At 53.9% G+C, this 20,592-nt stretch overlaps 7 protein-coding genes across 7 annotated transcripts; 5 read left to right on the top strand and 2 right to left on the bottom strand.

Annotated features, from left to right (window-relative positions):
- Positions 1-1,395: 1,395 nt before the first annotated feature.
- On the top strand, positions 1,396-4,574 carry N0V96_002016 (uncharacterized protein; the record flags this gene model as incomplete). Its single annotated transcript, XM_053195076.1, has 4 exons — positions 1,396-1,513; positions 1,577-1,734; positions 1,803-4,426; positions 4,484-4,574. The coding sequence occupies 4 exons, from the start codon at positions 1,396-1,398 to the stop codon at positions 4,572-4,574; spliced, it is 2,991 nt and encodes a 996-aa protein (XP_053047347.1).
- A 284-nt stretch (positions 4,575-4,858) lies between these two features.
- PUP3 (proteasome core particle subunit beta 3) lies at positions 4,859-5,704 on the bottom strand (the record flags this gene model as incomplete). The annotated part of the gene is made up of 4 exons (XM_053195077.2): positions 4,859-5,002; positions 5,071-5,522; positions 5,604-5,622; positions 5,702-5,704. The coding sequence occupies 4 exons, from the start codon at positions 5,702-5,704 to the stop codon at positions 4,859-4,861; spliced, it is 618 nt and encodes a 205-aa protein (XP_053047348.2).
- An 892-nt stretch (positions 5,705-6,596) lies between these two features.
- On the top strand, positions 6,597-8,160 carry N0V96_002014 (uncharacterized protein; the record flags this gene model as incomplete). Its single annotated transcript, XM_053195078.2, has 2 exons — positions 6,597-6,730; positions 6,789-8,160. 2 exons carry the CDS (start codon positions 6,597-6,599, stop codon positions 8,158-8,160), a joined length of 1,506 nt encoding a protein of 501 aa, XP_053047349.1.
- A 425-nt stretch (positions 8,161-8,585) lies between these two features.
- Positions 8,586-9,347, bottom strand: rpl36 (60S ribosomal protein eL36; the record flags this gene model as incomplete). The annotated part of the gene is made up of 3 exons (XM_053195079.1): positions 8,586-8,748; positions 8,862-8,962; positions 9,291-9,347. 3 exons carry the CDS (start codon positions 9,345-9,347, stop codon positions 8,586-8,588), a joined length of 321 nt encoding a protein of 106 aa, XP_053047350.1.
- A 1,786-nt stretch (positions 9,348-11,133) lies between these two features.
- Positions 11,134-11,758, top strand: N0V96_002012 (uncharacterized protein; the record flags this gene model as incomplete). The annotated part of the gene is made up of 2 exons (XM_053195080.1): positions 11,134-11,498; positions 11,578-11,758. The coding sequence occupies 2 exons, from the start codon at positions 11,134-11,136 to the stop codon at positions 11,756-11,758; spliced, it is 546 nt and encodes a 181-aa protein (XP_053047351.1).
- A 1,009-nt stretch (positions 11,759-12,767) lies between these two features.
- N0V96_002011 (uncharacterized protein) lies at positions 12,768-14,066 on the top strand (the record flags this gene model as incomplete). The annotated part of the gene is made up of 1 exon (XM_053195081.2): positions 12,768-14,066. The coding sequence occupies one exon, from the start codon at positions 12,768-12,770 to the stop codon at positions 14,064-14,066; it is 1,299 nt and encodes a 432-aa protein (XP_053047352.1).
- Positions 14,067-18,933: 4,867 nt separating this feature from the next.
- On the top strand, positions 18,934-20,297 carry N0V96_002010 (uncharacterized protein; the record flags this gene model as incomplete). Its single annotated transcript, XM_065756405.1, has 5 exons — positions 18,934-18,945; positions 19,215-19,222; positions 19,335-19,688; positions 19,778-19,865; positions 19,938-20,297. 5 exons carry the CDS (start codon positions 18,934-18,936, stop codon positions 20,295-20,297), a joined length of 822 nt encoding a protein of 273 aa, XP_065614774.1.
- Between the last annotated feature and the right edge of the window lie 295 nt (positions 20,298-20,592).

The raw sequence follows: 20,592 nt of genomic DNA, 5'->3' as shown, positions 1-20,592 counted from the left end.
GTTCCTGCTGAAGCTCGATGCAGACTTTGGTTCAGCATGGTGAGTCCGAAGGTGAAAAACTCAACATGGCGGTGACGGGCCGCGGCCCATCAGCGCCATCAGCGCCATGTCTTGATGCGCGGCGTAGCGAGCGGGAGACAAAGAAACCTCTTTGCCAGTCTAGTGATCTAGTCGTCTATTGATCTAGACCGGACATTTGTTCTCGCCGCCCACCATACGAGTCCTGGTGGCTTGAGCGTACCGTTTATCCATATCGCTTGACTACGAGTGTTTGGCGGGATGTATGGGAGATGTGATCTCGATACCCCGAGACTTCAAAGTGGGTGTCAATCGCCTCCATGACCCACGTTTTCGTCTTGCCTTACGCAAGACATGCGGACGATGTTGATGCAATGGTTGCAGGCCGTTATCCATACGTTGGCGGCGTTCCTAAACCCTGACTCGGGCTCGGCGCGAGCGCCCAAGTGGCTCCGGAGCGGCCTAGTGCTGGTCCACTCAAGACGGGGACGGCGGGCCTCAATCGGAAAGGGAACCTCTAGCCAGTCACGTGAGAAGGTGATTATGTCATTATGGAGGACTTCCACCCCGTGCCACCCAGGCACAGCACGGTACGAAACGCAGGCACACCAGGCACTTCCGGTAAACGGTTAGTCAGCACTGGAGTCGACCAGTGTGTAAGCTTATCTCTGAGGTCAGCTAGGCGGGTACGTACTCCGTATCGTATCCAGGTTGCCAGGTTCACGTCAAAGAGCTCCCCTTTCCCCCCTCCACTCTGCCCTACGCTCCGGATTATCGGCTTCGGTACGGTGGTTCTAATTGGCCCCTGCCCCACGTTTTCTTGCTTCGGGGCCGCAGTGGCTGGTCCCCGATATGGACAGATATGGGCCAGTTTCCCAGGGACGCACAGGTGAAATGCTGGGACCTTAGGAGTCTTGTTTCTTGTTACAGGGGCTCCCCCACCAGCGCTAGCCCGAGAAGGACAAGCTCGGGATCTTTCCTCGACGGCCAAAAAAAAAGGTTCCAGAAGGGGCAGCTATCCGTTCCGCACTGTTACTGCTAGGCAAACACTGAACGAACACGTAGAGCGTATTGGAAACCCGGTGGGCGTTCGGCGACGATTTCAGCTTCCTGCCCCACCGCAACGGCAATAAGATACGCTGTCTGTTTGATCGCAACTTTTCCAGCACCTTCTTCTTTTTCTCCTTTACATCCTTAGCCTTTTCTTTCGCAAGGTTCGGATCTCAATTGTTTCCTTCCCTCTTCAACACCATCTGAAGAGTATCTTCGTGTCCTCCGTTTTCTCATTCGACAACAGCCTCCAACGGCCGCTGCAACTCGGCTAGATAGTGACGGTTCCTCGACAAGACAAGTCCCGCGCGCAGCGCAGCTTTCGCGATGGAGAGCGCATTCGCCTCGCCCACCGAAAAGGTCCTCTCGACTCTGGGAGTGAACCCCAAGACCGGCCTTACTGATGATCAAGTCATTGCCTCGCGCACCAAGCATGGCAAGAATGGTAAGTAGCTTTGCGACTCGGCCCGAAACCCACGATAGTTTCGTGCTAACCGTCCGTCCACAGTTATCCCCGAAGAACCTCCGACGCCCATCTGGGAGCTCATCCTCGAGCAATTCAAGGACCAACTCGTCATAATCCTCCTCGGTTCTGCCGCTGTTTCTTTCGTTCTGGCACTCTTCGACAACGAGGAAGGCTGGAGCGCCTTCGTCGACCCAGCAGTGGTACGTAATCTTGGATGTGAATACCCACAATGCCCAGACTTTGCCCGGCTAACAATGCCGATTTCCAGATTCTGACCATTCTCATCCTCAACGCCGTCGTCGGTGTCTCACAAGAGAGCAGCGCCGAGAAAGCCATCGCCGCCCTGCAGGAGTACTCTGCTAACTCTGCCAACGTCATCCGTAACGGCCAAGTCTCCCGTGTCAAGGCTGAGGAGCTCGTCCCCGGTGATGTCGTCTCCGTCCACATTGGTGATCGCATTCCTGCCGACTGCCGTATCATCGCCATCGAGAGTAACAGCTTCAACGTCGACCAGGCTATCTTGACTGGAGAGAGCGAGAGTGTTGGCAAGGACTGCGATCATGTCGTCAAGGATGAGAAGGCTGTGTTGCAAGACCAGACCAACATGTTGTTTTCCGGAACCACTGTTGTTACTGGTCGCGCAAAGGCTGTCGTTGTCTTGACTGGTTCCCAAACTGCCATTGGCGATATTCACGAGAGCATCACCGCCCAGATCTCCGAGCCCACTCCTCTTAAGCAGAAGCTCAACGACTTCGGCGACAGTCTCGCAAAGGTTATCACGGTCATTTGCATCCTCGTCTGGCTCATCAACATCCCTCACTTCAGCGACCCCAGCCACGGATCCTTCACTAAGGGTGCCATCTACTACTTGAAGATCGCCGTGTCTCTCGGTGTCGCCGCTATCCCCGAAGGTCTCGCCGTTGTCATTACTACCTGCTTGGCTCTCGGAACTCGCAAGATGGCCGCAAAGAATGCTGTTGTCAGAAGCTTGCCGTCCGTTGAGACCCTTGGAAGCTGCAGCGTCATTTGCTCCGATAAGACCGGTACCCTCACCACCAACCAGATGAGTGTCAGCAAGCTTGTCTACATCAGCGAGAATGGATCAGACCTCGTTGAGCACGATGTCGAAGGCACCACATTTGCCCCCAAGGGTTCTATCTCTCTCAGAGGCCAGACTGTTACCGATCTTACCCGCTCTTCTGCTACTGTCCGCCAGATGACTGAGGTCGCGGCCGTGTGCAACGACTCCAAGCTTGCCTACGATGCGGCCAAGGGTAACTTCTCCAACGTCGGTGAGCCTACTGAGGGCGCTCTGAGAGTTCTTGTTGAGAAGCTTGGACCGTGTGCGCCTTCCAACAGCAACCCCGAGGACTGTCTCCACTTCGCTAGCTCTCAGTATGAGAGCCAGCTCCCCCGTCTGTCTACCTATGAATTCTCCAGAGATCGCAAGAGCATGTCCGTCCTTGTTCAGAACGGTCAAGAGAAGAAGCTCCTGGTAAAGGGTGCTCCCGAGTCTGTCCTTGAACGCTGCACCCACACTCTTGTTGGAGCCAACGGAAAGCGTCAGCCCCTGAACAGCAAGCTCGCCGATTTGATCGCCAAGGAAGTTGTCGACTACGGTAACCGCGGTCTGCGTGTCATTGCCCTCGCCAGCGTCGACAATGTTGGCGAGAACCCCGCGTTGAAGTCAGCCAAGTCTACCGCACAGTACGCCCAAATCGAGCAGAACATGACCTTCCTCGGATTGGTTGGTATGCTCGATCCTCCTCGCCCGGAAGTTGCGGCTTCCATCCGCCACTGCAAGAACGCCGGAATTCGTGTCATTGTTATCACTGGAGACAACCGTAACACCGCTGAGAGCATTTGCCGACAGATTGGTGTCTTTGACGAGTATGAAGACCTCAAGGGTAAGAGTTTCACTGGCAGAGAGTTTGAGAACCTGAGCGACAGCGAGGCAAACGAAGCTGCCAGAAATGCCTCTCTTTTCTCCCGTGTCGAGCCCAGCCACAAGTCCAAGCTTGTCGACCTTCTCCAGCAACAGGGAGAGGTCGTCGCCATGACCGGTGATGGTGTCAACGATGCTCCCGCTCTCAAGAAGGCTGATATTGGTGTCGCCATGGGCTCTGGCACTGATGTCTCTAAGCTCGCCGCCGACATGGTTCTTGCCGATGACAACTTTGCTACCATTGAGGTTGCCATTGAGGAAGGCCGTTCCATCTACAACAACACCCAGCAGTTCATCCGCTACTTGATCTCCTCCAACATTGGTGAGGTTGTCTCCATCTTCCTCACTGCCGCTCTCGGCATGCCGGAGGCCTTGATCCCCGTCCAGCTCCTTTGGGTCAACTTGGTCACCGACGGTCTTCCCGCCACCGCTCTTTCGTTCAACCCCCCTGACCACGACATTATGAAGCGCCAGCCCAGAAAGCGTGACGAGCCTCTCATTGGCGGTTGGTTGTTCTTCCGCTACCTGGTCATCGGTACCTACGTTGGTGTTGCGACTGTTGCTGGCTATGCTTGGTGGTTCATGTACAACCCCGAGGGTCCTCAGATCAGCTTCTACCACCTCTCTCGTTTCCATCGCTGCTCTGCAGACTTCCCCGAGATTGGCTGCCAGATGTTCTCCAATAGCTCCGCCAAGTCCGCCTCGACCGTCTCACTCTCCATTCTGGTTGTCATCGAGATGTTCAATGCCATGAACGCGCTGTCCTCGAGCGAGTCTCTACTGTCGCTGCCTCTTTGGGCTAACATGAAGCTTGTCTATGCTATCACTCTTTCGATGGCTCTTCACTTCGCCCTGCTCTACACTCCATTCCTTCAGAACCTGTTCTCCATCCTTCCTTTGAACTGGTTGGAGTGGAAGGCGGTCTTGTACATCAGCGCCCCCGTTATGTAAGTTCACCACTATTTTTTCTCCCTAATTTACTGTTGCTGACTCTGTGATTTTAGCCTCATCGATGAGGTCCTCAAGGCTGTTGAGAGATCGTTCTTCAGTCAGAAGAAGGCGATCAAGTCTACCAAGGCAAAGAAGGAGAATTAGATGGTTAGAGGCCAGCCCAAAGCTAGACCATAGATCACTTGTACCATAGTAGTAGCCCTGGCAACATTGCACAGAGCTGTACATAGACCACAGCAGCCAACGTCCAGGCATAAAAGTCACAAATAAGGATGTAAATCAAGGTCATTTGTCTAGTTCATGCAGGCTTCGGCAGCCATCTCATAGTGGATCACGTCCATCTATTGGTACAAGCTAGGTAGAACCCGTCCACTTGTAGCGGTTCTATCAAGTTTTCTCTTCCTCAACACCGAATCTCTCCGCGAGAATTAGTCTTGTCTGCCCTTGAGCAGTCTCTTGGTGACCTTGTCCTTCTCAATAATGTACACGTGCGCTCCCCATCCAGATAGTGCATCTCGGTCAACGGCGTTCAAGAGCGACTGGGAGATGGTTTCGAAAAGCTCATCAGGGCCCTGCGTGACGGTCCACGTTAGTTTCTGCTAGCATCCCTCGGATAATTGATTCGTCATGTGCCACGTACCAGATCCGGCTCCCATAAGCTCTCGCACATGCCGAACAGCTGTTCAGACGCCGTACCAGAGACGATGAAGTCCTTGGCGAAGTCGATGCAGCCGATGCTGTCGAAGCCGCAGATAAAGGGCTTGCCCGTCTTGGGGTCAAGGCCGGCGACGACGGGGGAGACGAAGTACGGGCCGAAGCGGCGCTCGTAGAGGGAGGAGCTGACGAGGTTGGCGAAGGTGGTCGGGGCGATGTTGCGCTCCTCGCGGAGGCGGTACATGTTGACCTTGTAGCGGAAGAGGTCACCGACGGTCGTGACGTCGGTGGCGAGGCCGGTGAGGCCGAGGAAGACGTCGCCGTACTGGAAGATTTTGGGGAAGTTGTTGGAGACGGTGAGGGCTTGGAGGCCGAGGCGGAGATCGCAGGCTATTGCGACGCAGTCCTTGCCGACCATTGCGACGCAGGCACCGCCATCTGGGAGGGAAGGCAAGTCAGAAATTGGAGATTCGATAGAGAGACGATAGGACCTAGAGGGGGGTTAAGAGGAAGACGAACTGATGGAGAAGGGAGAGCTCTGGACTGTTGGTTAGCTGGAGGGGGGTTCCTTTTGCATCTCGAGGCTGAGGAGGGGAGGGGGAATGAAGGAAGCGTACCATTTCGGGCTCTTAAAGCGAGTGACCGCTGGGTTTTGGTATGATTTGAGAGATTCTCAAAGTTATGGTTTCGGCCGTGATTACTTCGTGATGGATCGTAGGGTCGGCCGTGGGGGGGTCGTCGTCGTAGATGGGGAGTTCGTTTGGCGGTGGTGGTGATGGTTGTAGCTGCAATTGACGTTGAACCGATGCGGAATGCTGAGGTGTAGCGCTACCTGCCTGCTTCTTGCTGAGTGCTGGGTGCTACTGCAGGGCAAGGCAAACACGCATGGCGCGGCCGAAGCGGTCGGAAAATCCACGTACAGCAGGCTGGAGCTCGCTGATTGGCCTGAGCTTGGCTTCAGCAGCTTTCGGCGTGGTGGTGCTCGATGATGCACGTCCCACCTCCCCTCCCCGGCCAGGGCTCGGCTCCCGTCGCCTCTGCTGACGGAGCACCCTGACTGCCTGCTTCCCAGCCTTACGTACCTCCCTGAATTACCTGTACCTGTAAGACTCACTCACCTTGACCATTCAACTAAGAAACGATTGTTTGCTGTCTGTAGCTTTTCGTTTCTATTGTTACCTATACAATAGGTGTTACTTAAGGCCGATTAGAGACATTCAGTAGACCTATACGTATTCACTTGTCCCGGACATCAGGCCGAGCTGGACTTTCTGACATTGTGTTTCGTCGTCCTTCCGCCAACTTCTACCTAACTAATACACCACCACCTGAGCTTGACGCAACGCCCTCCCCCCACCACGACTCGAACCCCGCCAACAACATATTGAACACGATACCCCGGATCAGAGATCAATCTTTACCGAACAGCAACTTCACTACGACTGAACACGTTTGTTTGTTGAAAAGAATAAGACATTGCGTTTCCGTCCACGGTATTTCTCAGTTGCTACGATGTCGCACGTAGTGGTCATCGGCACGGATTTGCGGAGAGCTACCGTCAAGGTCAGCCCAGGCACCTACATGACAGATGTTCTCCAAGAGGCATGCAAGAAGCTCAACGTCTCGAGCGACAAATACCTCTTGAAGTACCTTACTCGTCCTTAGAAGACCTTCTTCTGTCTCAGTTAGCTAATAATTCGGTAGGCACAAGCAGAAGGCAGTCGACCTCTCCGTGGTCTGGCGAGTGAGCGGCCTCACCCCCGGCGCCAAACTTGAGCTCGTCCAGAAGTCGAAAACACCATCAGCCGTCTCCGTCGCACTCCAGTTGCCGATGCCCGAAGCCAACTCGGCGCCCAACGGTCGTTTAATCGAGAAGCTACCTAGCGACTATACGTTATGGAAGGTACTGCGTCAGTTTGAGAGCGGCGTCGCCGGAAATGGGAAAAACTTCAACATCACAGCGCGGGGCGTCGCGCAAACAACAAGCGGAGGCGCGAGTGGAAGCGGTCAGATGTACTACGAGACGCCAGTCCTGAACATCATGGGTCGGGAACTTTCCACGTTCGAGGACTTCCAGAAGACACTGTCACAACTTGGATACAACTCGGGTAGCGTTCTGATACGCTTGTCGTTCAGAAAGACGGACCGCACGCTGTTCCAGGCTATGGAGGAAATCAGTCAATTCTTTTCTGAGGTTGAGGCAGAGGAGAAGAAAGCGGCCCCGGCTCCAGCTCCGGCGCCCACGACAGAGGGAACAGAATCTATGGCAGCCGAAATTGCCGTCGAGACACCAAAGGATACGACAGCTGGACAGACTGGCGACATTCCGACTCAAGAACAAGCAAATCATGAGGCGCCGGCAGTAGATACCATGGAGGTTGATCAAGCAGAGCCAACAGACCCTTTGCAGCCTGTCAGCGTCTTCCGGGCACCAAGCGGAACCACTCCCGCAGCAGCTCTTGCAGACGTCCCAGAGGATGACTACGCCCCGACCATTGCTCACGCTCAGCTTCATCAGGCTCGACTCCAGCAGAGCGCACTCAACAAGAGACTTCCTTCCGACAAGGAGCTGGAGGCGCAAAGACAGGCAGAGGAAGCCCGCCTGGCAGCTGTTACCACAGTTCCGATGAAGGTGCGGTTTCCGGACAACACTTCAGCGCAGTGGACATTTGGCCATGAAGCCACTGGAGCGACCCTCTACCAGGGCGTAAGATCTGTCATGGCACACAACACACAACCCTTCAAGCTCGTCATACCCGGCAGCAAGGTCATAATCAAGGATGATGAGAGTGCAAAGAACCGCTTGATCCACGACTATAAGCTCACGCGTAGTGTGTTACTGAGTTTGGTCTGGGACGACAGTGTGCCAGTAGATATTCGCAAGAAACCCTTCCTCAAGGGTAGTGTCGCTCAAAAGGCTCAGGATGTCACAGTACCGGACATTCCCAAAGGCGACGACACGAATGAGGAGCAGGCTATTGCTTCGTCTTCGAAACCTGAGAAGAGGGAGGGAAGTGGGGATGGTAGTGTTGCAAAGAAACTCCCCAAGTGGCTCAAGCTGCCCGGAAAGAAATAGATGCCTGGTCTCTCGTACAATGTTGCAGCATTGCTCGGCCACTTCCACATGGCGAGTGTATTCATGGATTTTGGAGTTTCATGGGACATGGGGTAAACCAGATAGACTATGGTCAAGTCGTCAATCAGAGCATTCACAAAGTCGTACGATCTCTTCACTGCGAAAAAACATGTGCGAGGCCAAAGTGAAGTTTCTGAGGCAGCAATGGGTTATGCTTGAAATTTTGGTATTTGTCGTAAAGGCATCATCGTTCCATGATGATACGAGGGAGTTCCGTTGATTTGTTTTTAGAAATAGACCACAAACTTTTATGCTGTGACCACGCCCTTGACCCATATAAACCCAGTAGTTTGCCAGTCCAACACAACAACCCCGTTGCGCCCCATTTTTGGTTTTTGACGAATTCTCTCCAAGGGGGAAATCGTTTAGTGACCGACACGGCGGGACTCGGCGATGACGCGGGTCATCTCCTCGACCTTTCTCTTGGCGCGGCCGAAGGTGCCGAGCCTCTTCTTGGCGAGCTTACGGGCACGCTTGTCCTTGGAGTTGCGAAGCAACTCAATAACGCGGCGCTCGTAGGGGGCAAGGCTATTGAGGGAAGATGATTAGCGACTTGTTGCCTGGTTTGGACGTAGATGTAAAGTGCGTCCAGGGTGATGTCACGTGGACGAGACATCGAGATGTTGTGAATTGAAACTTACCCGGAGACTTCCTTGACGACGTCACGAACGAAAGCGGTGCGCTTGCTCAGGTGGCCCTTGGTGCGGGAGACACGGGGCTTGACGACACGAGCGGTGGTCTTCTATATTTCCGAAACAATCACGACCGGTCAGCGTCCATCTTCTGCAAATGAGGTCCCCTCGTGGGAAGAGAGGTGTTGTGCAGAGATCCTCCACGAGGTGAGACGAAGCGGGTGTGGGGGAAAGGGGGGACAGTGCCGCCGATTTCCCTTCCTGAGAGAAAAGCCCATCCTTCTGTGTGTTTCATTCTTCAATGCGCGTATCCATCATCGAATCGTATTTCCAGAATCGGAAGTTTGAGGATTTCGTTTCGCAGAATTTCGGAGGGCTTTTCTCTCAGGTCGGGACGGCGGCGGTGATGATTGCGGTGGTGATAATGGTTCGACATACGTGTCCATGGTTGAGACCGGTGATGAGACCGGTCTTGACGGGCGCTTCCTTGGCCATCTTGAATGCTGGATGACGGTGGGTTGTCGGGTTAGTATTGTCGTGGTGGTCGGAGGGGGGAAAAAGCCAAAAAGACGTTCGACCACGAAAAAAAAAGTTGCAATGGTGGATTGGGAATTTTCGGCGGTTGGGTTTGTGCGGTCACGTGGCTTGGGGTTTGTCAAAGGCTGCAGGTCGTTGTTGGGTTTTATGGGGCTCCTGCAGGCCTGGGCAAGTGGAGTTTTTGAGAGGGGTTGGCTGAATTATCCCCGATAGGCTCTGATTGGCTTTTCAATTCTAGAGAACGAAATGCCCAAAGATGTTTTTTGTTCTCTCCCATTGCAACGCCTTGATGAGGCACAATTCTATCAGTACAGATTAGGACGGACCCCTTACGTGAATATATGTAGGGCAGTATTGGAGGGAAGTGGCAGTTGTAAGTTGGGCGTGACAACTTCTTACGCAGATACCGCCGGTGGTGGTGCTCATCCTGAGAATACAAGCAGTGCAATGGTTTGGTAGTTGATCCTCTTTGCTTCACTTCCACTTCACCGACTTTCCCACACGACCAACTCGCCGTGTATCCGTACGGTTTTAGAACCGAAGGAAGGGTCCAAGCTGTGTCTAGGTAACTTGACTCACCCATTGCATGCATCTCGTATCTGTACCTGAGCTCACCCAACACGAGCCAGAGAGTATATATGCAAGCCAGGCCTAGAAATGTTGTTTTGCCCTCAACGGCCCGGCCAAGCCAACCAGCAAGAGTTCTCACTCTGACAGCAGAGCCGCGCATCGGGATCGTCCGTCCAAGCTTTCCCTTTTACACTACTTCGTCACTTGTTATCCCCTTACAGAATGGGTCTATTGTCCAAGTCCCTCAAATTCCAGGTCCCTCATGCGCTAAAGCCACAGCCGTACCTTACTCGAGACTCTGCAGCCCCAGCCCCCTGAGCACAGCCTCTCGTACCGTCGTACGTCCCTTGATAGGATAGTGCCGTCCACCCATCTCAGGCTCAACAGCATTCAGAGAATCAAGGCAACAAGGGCAGTGGGGTAGATCTACGTTGACCCAACTTAGCCGTTCTTTGGCCATCGGCGTCCGCTTCCAAGAAAGGGGGGGATCTTAGATGTGATCAACAGCCCAGGCGTGGACCAGCGCAGGATGCCATGCTGGGAAACATGAAACACGCAGGAGCCAATCAGATCCAATAGTTCCCCTGAATAAGGACCAAAAATGCCAGCCGACGAGCATCAACCTTCCACGCAGCACCGCTACTACTGCTACCATTCGTATATGCTGCATTAAGGCCACTCGTAAGTTCTCTACTAGAGCACCCTGGAAGTCCATCTTTAATGGCGGGCTGGGAATGTCATTCTCCCCTAATATGGAGCTAAGAGGCCAACCGCCTGCACCTCAGCCATCCCGTTAACGCTGGCGGCTCGGACAATTACATCAGGATCTGCGTATCGCTCTCGCCCTTTATGAGAGTTTAGCCATGTCATCGTAGCCACCACCCCTGAGCAGCGGTTTCCTGCAAGGAACGGCATAGGAGATCTGCTAGGTCTTTGATCCTGTGCTTAAATCGGGCCTTATAATAGATGCACATCTGGGAAGCAGCTGCCGGCAAAACTAATAGATGAGCATAGTCCCTGACTTCTAATCATCCCATCTTTCCGGTCTTTCCATTTCCTCCTCAACTATTCGAGCATTTATCTCTTTCTTTGACCTTTGCACTCTCCGTTCAAGAGTGCATACCTATTATCCTTGGTCATACCACCCTCGTAAATCAAAACTCACACACAGGCCATGAAGCTGTCACTCCTCCTCATTGCCGCCCCCGCGGCACAGGCCGCGGTCTCATACATGTCAGCCGTTCCTGACAAGCTCATGGCCATGGTCGAGGCATCAGGAGACTGCAACCTACCCGACGACTTCCAGATCCAAAACTTTACCGCCGAGTCAGCGGATGGCAAGACGGCGGACTCGCTCGACTTTACCTTCAACGACGACAGCACCGTTCTCAACACGCAGTGCCACCTCAACGCCTCGTCGGTACCGGTGTCCGGTGACGGGCGGACACCGAGGTACACTTGCGACAACGCTAGTGTGCAATTCATTTGGCAGAATGGCACAATCACAGTCATTGAGAAGGTTTGCCCTGGTGACGACGGGTAGGTCAACTGATTTTCTTTCACACGTAGAACTGTATGGAAAACCCTCATGCTCAACAAGCTGACATATCTCGCTCAGTGCCGCCGATTACGAGGCTTCCGGGACGGCCGCGGTTCCGTTGGTGTGCGACGGAGGCGCCGCGAACGGGACGGGCAACGCCGCTAGGTCACACAGGCGTGCAAGGAGGGCAGCCGTTGCATGCAAGTCCAACTCGGACGACATCCGATCGAGATTCTTCAGCATCCAGCCGGTTGGTTGAGGGCGAGGGGAGAGTAATCATGGGATGAACGTAAAATAGCAAACAAAAAGAGTCACAATGACAGTGCTCATGGATGATGAAACAGACATGTGTGAGCGCACGCTGAGAGGTTCTTGGGTTACAGTTACAGATGGTAGGCCCGAAACAGAACTTTTCCTAATAAAAGGAAAAGCAAAATGAAAGTTATTCGTAATGAAGACGACAAACTCCGAATAGAATAAGCAATAGACCTTGGCTTCTGTCCACTTTGCGCATGAGATGATGGAAATGGAAGTCATCCACACTTGTCCTCAACATTCAGGTCCCAAATGGTCAGCAGGACTTCATGAGGGTGAGAAGACCCGCTCCCTTGACAGCTTTTCGCGGGGGGTGACAGCCCAATCCCAGGTCCTTCCCCGGCAGCCACAGGGGAAGAGGGCCACCCAGGACCAACCGTTTGTCGGCAAGCGTCGCTTGGCCGCGCCTCTCCGCATTTTGCATGGAAGGCACGCCGTGCTTAGCACCTTCTTCACTGCCGCTTCCTTCAATTCGCCCCAGGTTTCTGCATGACGGAATGACCTCACCGCAGTCACCCTCACGAGATCAGCCCTGAGACGTCGGTATCCCGTCCAATTCTCTCCTCTCTCCATCCACCCTTATACCCTAGGTAATACGATTACATCGTTGAACACACGCACCATTCACCTCCATCTCAACAAAATACCTAATTTAGTAGGAACCTGCACGGGTGCAATCGTCATCATGCGCCTTTGAAGGGTCACGCTTTGAGGCTTTCCCCGCCGTTAAACGTGGTACATTGTCGCAATTGTCACGATCATAAATCGAACCCTCAACAGCCAATTCCTACGGGCGTCGCTGTCTCTCTTCAAGCTGACCCACCTACATTGCTCAACCTGGGCGGTCACCTTACATTGAGCAAGCTGAACAATCTTCTGCGCAATGTCTATCGGCCTGCGCAATCGATCATAGCCTGAAATTCCAACAAGATCACCAACCCGATCAGAACAGAATGCTCCCTCCAACGCGATACCTCCTCTGCTTCCTCCAGCTTGCGCCACTGGTTGGCCTAGCTTCAGCGACACCATTCGACACTGCGCAGCCGCAGCCGCAGCAGCAGCAGCAACCACTGCTATCGAGCAACGACACCAAGCATGCTGCACCCCCACTGCCGGTCTCCATCGAGCTCTTCCGATCCCTCGAGCGTACGTCGCGCATCGTCGACATCACCTACTGCGTCGGCACTACGGGTATATCGCAGCCCTTCTCGTGCGTCTCACGCTGCAAGGAGTTCCCCTCCTTCACACTCGTCTCGACCTGGAACACGGGCGTCTTGCTGAGCGACAGCTGCGGCTACATCGCCGTCGACCACGGCGTTCGTAGGCCCGGCGATGAGGACAGGTTCAATGGCAGGGTCGGGGAGAAGGCTATCATCATTGCCTTCCGGGGCACCTATAGTATTTCCAACACGATTGTCGACCTGAGCACCATCCCGCAGGAATATGTGCCATACCCGTCTCCCGATGACGGGGGCGAGTCACCCAAGGAGCCTAAACGCAAGTGCAAAGACTGCACCGTCCATATGGGTTTCCTGACATCGTGGCGACAGGCGCGGAGGCTTGTCATTCCAGAGGTGAAGAAGTTGAGGAAGCAATACCCGGACTATCCCATCCACCTGGTCGGTCACAGTCTCGGCGGCGCCGTTGCCATGCTCGCGTCTCTCGAGCTCAAGATTTCCTTTGGCTGGGACAATGTTAAAGTCACAACCTTTGGCGAGCCAAAGGTCGGCAACCAGGGCCTTGTAAACTATGTCGACGAGGCCTTTGGATTAAGGGATGAGAAAGACGAGGATGTTGCAAAGCGGACCTACCGTCGCGTGACCCACGCCGACGACCCGGTGCCGCTGCTCCCGCTTACAGAATGGGGATACAAGCCTCACGCCGGAGAGTTCTATATCGCCAAGGCTGAGCTGTCCCCGTCTCTTGAAGACGTAGTGGCCTGTCGCGGTGACAGTGACGCAAGCTGCATCACGAAGGCGGACGATAGCTTCTTCGGATCCAGGCTGAAGGAGTTTGTCGAAGTTGCTGCGAAGTCGACGTTGGCACCGCCCGAGGGAGTTATTGCAGAGACCAGCAGGTGGATCAAGAGGCTGCCGGGCTTTCCGGCTCGGCTGAAGCTTTGGCAGCTACTCTTTGCGCACCGGGACTATTTTTGGAGACTCGGGCTGTGTATGCCCGGTGGCGATCCGGCAAATTGGGGGAGGGACAAGTACGGAGGTGGCCATGACAGTCTCCTATCGGAAGAACTGTGAGACCGGATCAACCTGCGGGTCATCGTATAATAAGTGTATTCAAATGTGATAGTAAGGGTACGAGTACTGGTTTGGCTAAAGAGGTTTCTGAAAAGGCTGCGGTAGGTTGCTGGTATAGCGCTTATATGGAAATGGCAGGCGTTTCCTTTTGGCTTACGTTTCTGAGTAACCTGGATATAACTTCAGACTGAGCGGGATGGTAAACTCAAAAATATCATGAATATGAAATAGTACGTTTAGCAACTCTCGACTGATATGTTTTGAGTTCGTGACAAACCAGTAAAGCCTGAGTCGTTTGCCGACTACCTTCACCTACCTTACGAATCAGCATCTGCCACGGAGCCATCCATGATAGTTTGCGGGAGAAAAGTCATTACTCGGTTTACGTTCCATTGGGTGGATGATGTTCATTTGCCGTTTGTCACGCCATAGTCAAGTGCACAGAGACAACAGACATTGTTTGGTTCTCTATTTACCATTGCTAGTAACCAATCTCTCTTACACGTCGAAAGAGACTTGTTCCGTTGCGAAGGAAACGCCCGAGCTGTTGATGATATTCGGATATTTTGAAATGGAACATTTTCAATCTGAGCTACGGTCGGTCATGTAAAAAAAAAAGCCGTTGGTTTGAAGCTATACAGAAGATTATGCGGACGCCGGGAACAGCCCGGGTTAGGTAGGTAAAGACCACCTTGTTGGATCCTGGGTTTTGGCTTGAGCCTTGTTGGCTTGAAGTGCTTACTTACACCTCACGGCTATCGGCTCCCCCCCTCTGAGTACCAACTACTGCAGTTCCCACACTTCCCAGTGTTCGTTGCTTATAGTTGTGGGTTCCCGGGTTTTCCACGACCAGGTTGGCTTGCCCTTCGCATGAATTTCGTCCGCACCTCCGGGTTCGGGCATTCATGTCATTGTCATTGTGAATTTGGCGGGGGTCGAGCCAAAAATAAAAATAAAAAATAAAAATAAAAAGGAGAAAAAGAGAAAAAGAGAGAGAATGGAAGGGATACCAGGGCGAGAGGTGAGGGGTAAAAGGGAAAGCAGCTACTCCGTACACCAGCGAGGAGGGAGCATGGCTCGCAAAGGGGGCCGTGGCATAACTTGACGCCGACGGGTAAAGAAGCATGGCCGTGGTCGAAATCGCGTCCGGATACTGGGGATCGCGGAATATTTCTCGAGGAGAGAACCTGAGCTGCAGCCTGCAAGTGCAGCCACGCCCACCGACGGCACCCGCCCAGAGGGTGCCACGCGATAAGGCGGCGACCAAGGGCCTGTCGCATGCGAGTCGCCTGTTCGACCCGACTGCATGGAGGATCCTCCCATGGGCTGTGCTGGATGTGAGTCACCCGAAAGCTACCTATGATGGCATCGAGTTGGTGTGGTGGCAGTGGTTGGCTTCAAAGTTGGGACGAGAAGGGCGGCCAAGAGATTGGGGGGGCCAAATTTCAGAGTGTGATACTTATCTGGGTTTGGCCAAAGAGACACCGGTCCGTCTCGTACACGAAGTTGGGTTGACGTGAGTTTGCTGTATCCGTACATTATGATGACAGTATTAGTCGCCGTGGTTGACGTTTCACTCGCAGGGCCTCTGGGCCTACAAGGAGACAAGCCGGGGATGACGGATGGCACGCTGATCCAACGGGGGATCATCCCTTGCGTTGGAAGTTGAAACCGGTTTCTTTGGGGTTTAAGTTAGAAAGATACGACAGCAGATTGATGAACGATCGGACATTTTGCAGATTGGGCGTAAGCGGGTGGGCAAGGTGGTTTCGTGCATGACACAACACAGCGCTCTCGACAAGCATGCGCGCGAGCGCAACAACAACGCAGGGAGAGCCACAGACGGAGCATCTCGTAGTCACTGGCACGAATAGCTGAAGACCAACATGAGAAGATACCATCGTGTTCAGGCGGCAATGCAAACCAGAGGGGATCGTGGCTTAGTCGACCGGGTGGCTGCTGCTCTCGGCAAAGAGGCGCCGGGCTCTGCAAAGCAACGCAGACTGTTGAACGAGACGGTGGAGCGCGACCGTGACTGACAACGATTGGCCCGAGAGCAAGACATAAAATGCAGAAGCTGGCGTCGACGGCTACAAGGTCGTTGTAGGATTCCGGCTCGCCATTTCAATTTCCAATTTCCAATATCCAGGGCATAATCTGAATCCAGTGGGTTGGTGCCCAGGGTCTTCTGACGCTCGCAATAACGCTTATTATCTCTTCATCTTGTGTAGTAGATGATTTCCCTTGTCTCCAACCACGAGAGATCCAGTCTAACTTGGCAACTGGGTGACAGAATTCGGAAAGAGAGAAATTCGGTAAGATAGAAGATGTCGTTGAGGACGGCTCACGAGCCAGGTATGGATTATGTGAGTTTGAGACAACATGGGATGGCATTTGATGCCCGTCTTTGAGCATTTCGGCGAGATGAGGTAAGCCATCAGAAGTGAACTGTAGTAGCTTCGAGACACGGCCCAATCCAGATGGGGTTCTGGAACAGCGAGTGTCTATCCGTAGCTAGCCACGAGGCATCGTTTGCTTAGATCTGTTAGACTCAATGGCATTGGGCGCCTGTGTCCTGTCGAATTGTGTTGCTGCACTAGAAGTTGCGCCATTCTCGTGCTAGGTATTCGTATGGGAAGAGCAAGCGGCAACAAGTTGAAGTGAGGTGGACGCGGCGAAGATGAGAGGTGAACTGAGGGGAGTGTGTTGTCCGTTGATGGAGAGACTGCAGGGTGTGTGTGGTGAGGCAAGGGCCAGCGGACACTATCACGCGTGGATGCGCTTGGAACGGGAGAGAATCATGGTATCACCAGAAGGAAAGAATCACGAGACTGCGAGAAAAAAGCAGTTGTGGTCAGGGAAGAAGATACGTACATGGTGGGCGTGTCGCAAGAGCAGGAGCGGGGAAATGCATGGAGAGGGTGGGGCTAGCCCCAAAAACCAAGTCAGCCAGTCAGCAGCCAGCATTTAGGATGTCCCTATGCTTGCGTTATGCTGTGCTGTGCTGAGCTGGCCGTCTGTCCACCACACGCGCAGCATTTCGAGGCTGGAGCTCGCATTCAACAAGCCAAAAAGCAAATGACCTTCACCGGAGTTATCTGAGTGACCTGAACCCTCCCCGAGTTCCCCCCTTCTGGCGAACTCATTTGCGAAGTCGTTTCTTCTTCATCTGGTCCAGCCTTTTCTCTGCAATTTCCTGACCTGGAGAGGTCATTGTGTTGCTAATTTCCATCAAGATTCTCATTCCTACCCGAGCGGCCTCAGGATAGCTCTGAAGCTCAAATGGGGAATTGATACATCCCATCGGTAATTTGGCAAGTCGACAACAATCCGCAGAAGACGGGTTCAGACTCTCTGGATACTACTTCCAACTTTGAAGCAAGTAACACCCCAAGCATAGAAAGGGACTTGAGGTTATCAGAAAGCAGTTGTTCGCTCGAGTTGCTGTTCAAGTATCGAGGTACGAGCTCTAGGAGTACCTCTGCGGTACATACACGGCCCAGGCCAACCGGATGGGCGTCAGTTGTGGACCAGGGAGATACATCTTGGGCCTGGTTCTTTGGAAGCGGAATCATGTCTTTGATGTGCTCGGCGGGCAGGCTAATCTCAGGGCCGCTCTCCACCAGAATCGCGGACCTCACCACATGCAAATGGAATTTAGGTTGACTTTCCTGCTCTCTCGTTCACTCGCAACACGTATGGGAAGCCGTTTGGGGGCCCGGTACTTTGAGTGTACAGTACGAATTGCAACCAACGCAAAGATAGGGTGATGATAACTAGGGGAATAATGGCAGAAAACCGCTTTCACTGCCTTGCCACATGGGCATAGCCCATTCACCAGTACTTGGTACCTTGGGCCAGATGGTGTTCTATCAACTGTCCGAGGCACGCAAGGCGAAGTGTCTTGGGGCCCAAAGTATTGATGATGGAGAGCCTAGCCCAGCCCAGCGCCCCCATTTCTCTTCCCTTCCCGCCAAATGGGAACCCGCCCATGTCCTGGGGGCCCATTTGCCAGAGTCCCCGAGCCCCGAGAGCCTGACCACGTCCATAGTAATATCCAATTCACTCGATCCGTCCATTCCAATCCAATTCCAGGGTTCTTCTCTCCCAGCACAGGCCAACGCAGAAGGGGCAAGCCGCAGGCAAGCGAGGGGAGGGGAGAAAATGGAACATAGTGGGGTCGAAACGGCAGGTGCAGCCAGCAGGCACAGGGCAGGCAAGCTCAGTCGACTAATTACAGCACAGAGAAGGGCACTGCAATGGAGGTGCCTACACCGTATCGAGAGAGCAAGGTGGATGAAGATTAGAACCACACACCTTATTCTTGGATAAGAATTGCATCTTCTGGTGCTATGGAACCCAAAGACTTATGTACCTTGTCTTGCCGAAAGAAAGTAACGTGAGCCCAAGTGCAAGCAGCAGAAATCTGAGCAGTAGGAAAGAGGTGACTCCAACGTGCGCAGGTGGGAAAATCGGCAGGTGGAGGGGGTGAATGGGCGGCACCTCCCTAAGGCTACCTTAGCTAAGGTAAGGTAGTTGGGTACCTTTGGTGAAAGACTGGGAGGGAAAGAACGACCTTGGGACTTGGGACTTGGACCAACCCAATTAAATCTTCACTGGACTGGCCTCGCAACTTCCCTTTGAGATTCCCCCCTCTCCCAAAATAATTCGTCACACGTAAACACTCCCTCCGCCTTCCCTCCTTCTCCCACCGCACACCTTTTTCCACTCTCCAACAACAAAACAAAGCCGCGTCAACTTTCTCACCACTCCGTTGCACGCCTTTCGCAGTATCCATTCCCGCCTTCTCTAATCTTCTACCAAACCACCTCAACCTATCCTCTTCACCTCAATCCACGAGTTCAACATGTCTGGTGATGTAAGTACCTTTTCCCCCACGCTGCCCAACACAACCTCACCCCAAAACCCCTCCGGAGCCCCTCGATTGCCCTGCCTGCCTGGGTCACGGCAACGACGATGCTCATGATGCGATCCTCGATCCACCGCTTTGAATCCTACGATGGATGCTATTTTTGCCTCAACCGCCTTCTCCAACCCCGGCGGCCTTCTTTCTCCCCTTTCAAATCACTCATGCCTCCTATCGCCCGCCTCGGGAACGAAGTATGCTGACTTGTGCCCCTCTTCTAGCGTGAAAGGTTTGTGCCGAGCCCTCCTCCTCGTCGATGGACTACGTCTCATCAACCACAACCATCTGGCCTCGAGGTCTTTCGCGACCTTTTTTTTCTCTGACTGACTCTTTCCTTACAGCAAGACCTTCCTCGCTCGCCTTTGCGAGCAGGCCGAGCGCTACGATGAGATGGTTGGCTACATGAAGGAGGTCGCCAAGCTGGGCGGTGAGCTGAGCGTCGATGAGCGCAACCTCCTTAGCGTTGCCTACAAGAACGTCGTCGGTACCCGCCGTGCCTCCTGGCGCATCATCTCCTCCATTGAGCAGAAGGAGGAGAGCAAGGGCACCGACAAGCACGTCGGCACCATCCGCGAGTACCGCACCAAGATCGAGCTCGAGCTCGAGCAGGTCTGCCAGGATGTCCTCGACGTCCTCGACGACAGCCTTATCCCCAACGCCCAGACCGGCGAGTCCAAGGTCTTCTACCACAAAATGTACGTTATCCGACGCCGCCGCCGCCGCTGCCGGCAGCCTTTATCAAAGGTCCAATTTCCGAAACTAACCGTGGAATTCCGTGATACAGGAAGGGTGACTACCACCGCTACCTCGCTGAGTTCGCCTCCGGCGAGAAGCGCAAGGGTGCCGCCACTGCTGCCCACGATGCCTACAAGGTGAGAATGATCTGGGTTGATTGCTGCCACCTCAGAGAACATGGAATCTGACAATGCCACCCTTTCCTGTAGAGCGCTACCGATGTCGCTCAGACCGAGCTGACCCCCACTCACCCCATCCGCCTTGGCCTGGCCCTCAACTTCTCCGTCTTCTACTACGAGATCCTGAACTCGCCCGACCGTGCTTGCCACCTCGCCAAGCAGGCCTTCGACGATGCTATCGCCGAGCTCGACTCTCTCTCCGAGGAGTCTTACCGCGACAGCACCCTCATCATGCAGCTCCTGCGTGACAACCTCACTCTCTGGACCTCTTCCGACAGCGGCGATGCTGAGGGTGCTGCTGCCGGCACCACCGAGGCTGCTGAGGAGAAGAAGGAGGAGCCCAAGGCCGAGGAGCCCAAGGCCACCGAGGAGACCCCCGCTGCCTCCTAAATTCTTGTCTTACCCTGATACCACTCCATCTCGGCTCGCGACGAGGCTGAGATGGCTCGTCTGCTCGACCGTCGGTATGCGCTAAATGCGGACCTTCTGACGGCCCCAGTCTAGCCGCCAAATCGGTGGCTAATATCGGTGACTCGCTCCGAGTCTCGCAGCAAAAGGGGAGGGGTTTTTGAGGATTGGACGCGGAGAGAGGAACAATGCGTGGCATGATTTCTATTGGTGTCTTGGATGTCCAACCAGGGTCTAGAACAGCTTCGTCTCTGTTCAGGGATTCTACTTGGCAACT

This window comes from Colletotrichum fioriniae (assembly GCF_027942845.1).
Source record: "Colletotrichum fioriniae strain IMI 355084 chromosome Unknown scaffold_2, whole genome shotgun sequence".
Taxonomy (NCBI): Eukaryota; Fungi; Ascomycota; class Sordariomycetes; order Glomerellales; family Glomerellaceae; genus Colletotrichum; species Colletotrichum fioriniae.
Note: the sequence above shows the minus strand (reverse complement) of the source record. Positions and strands in the feature narration are given on the sequence as shown.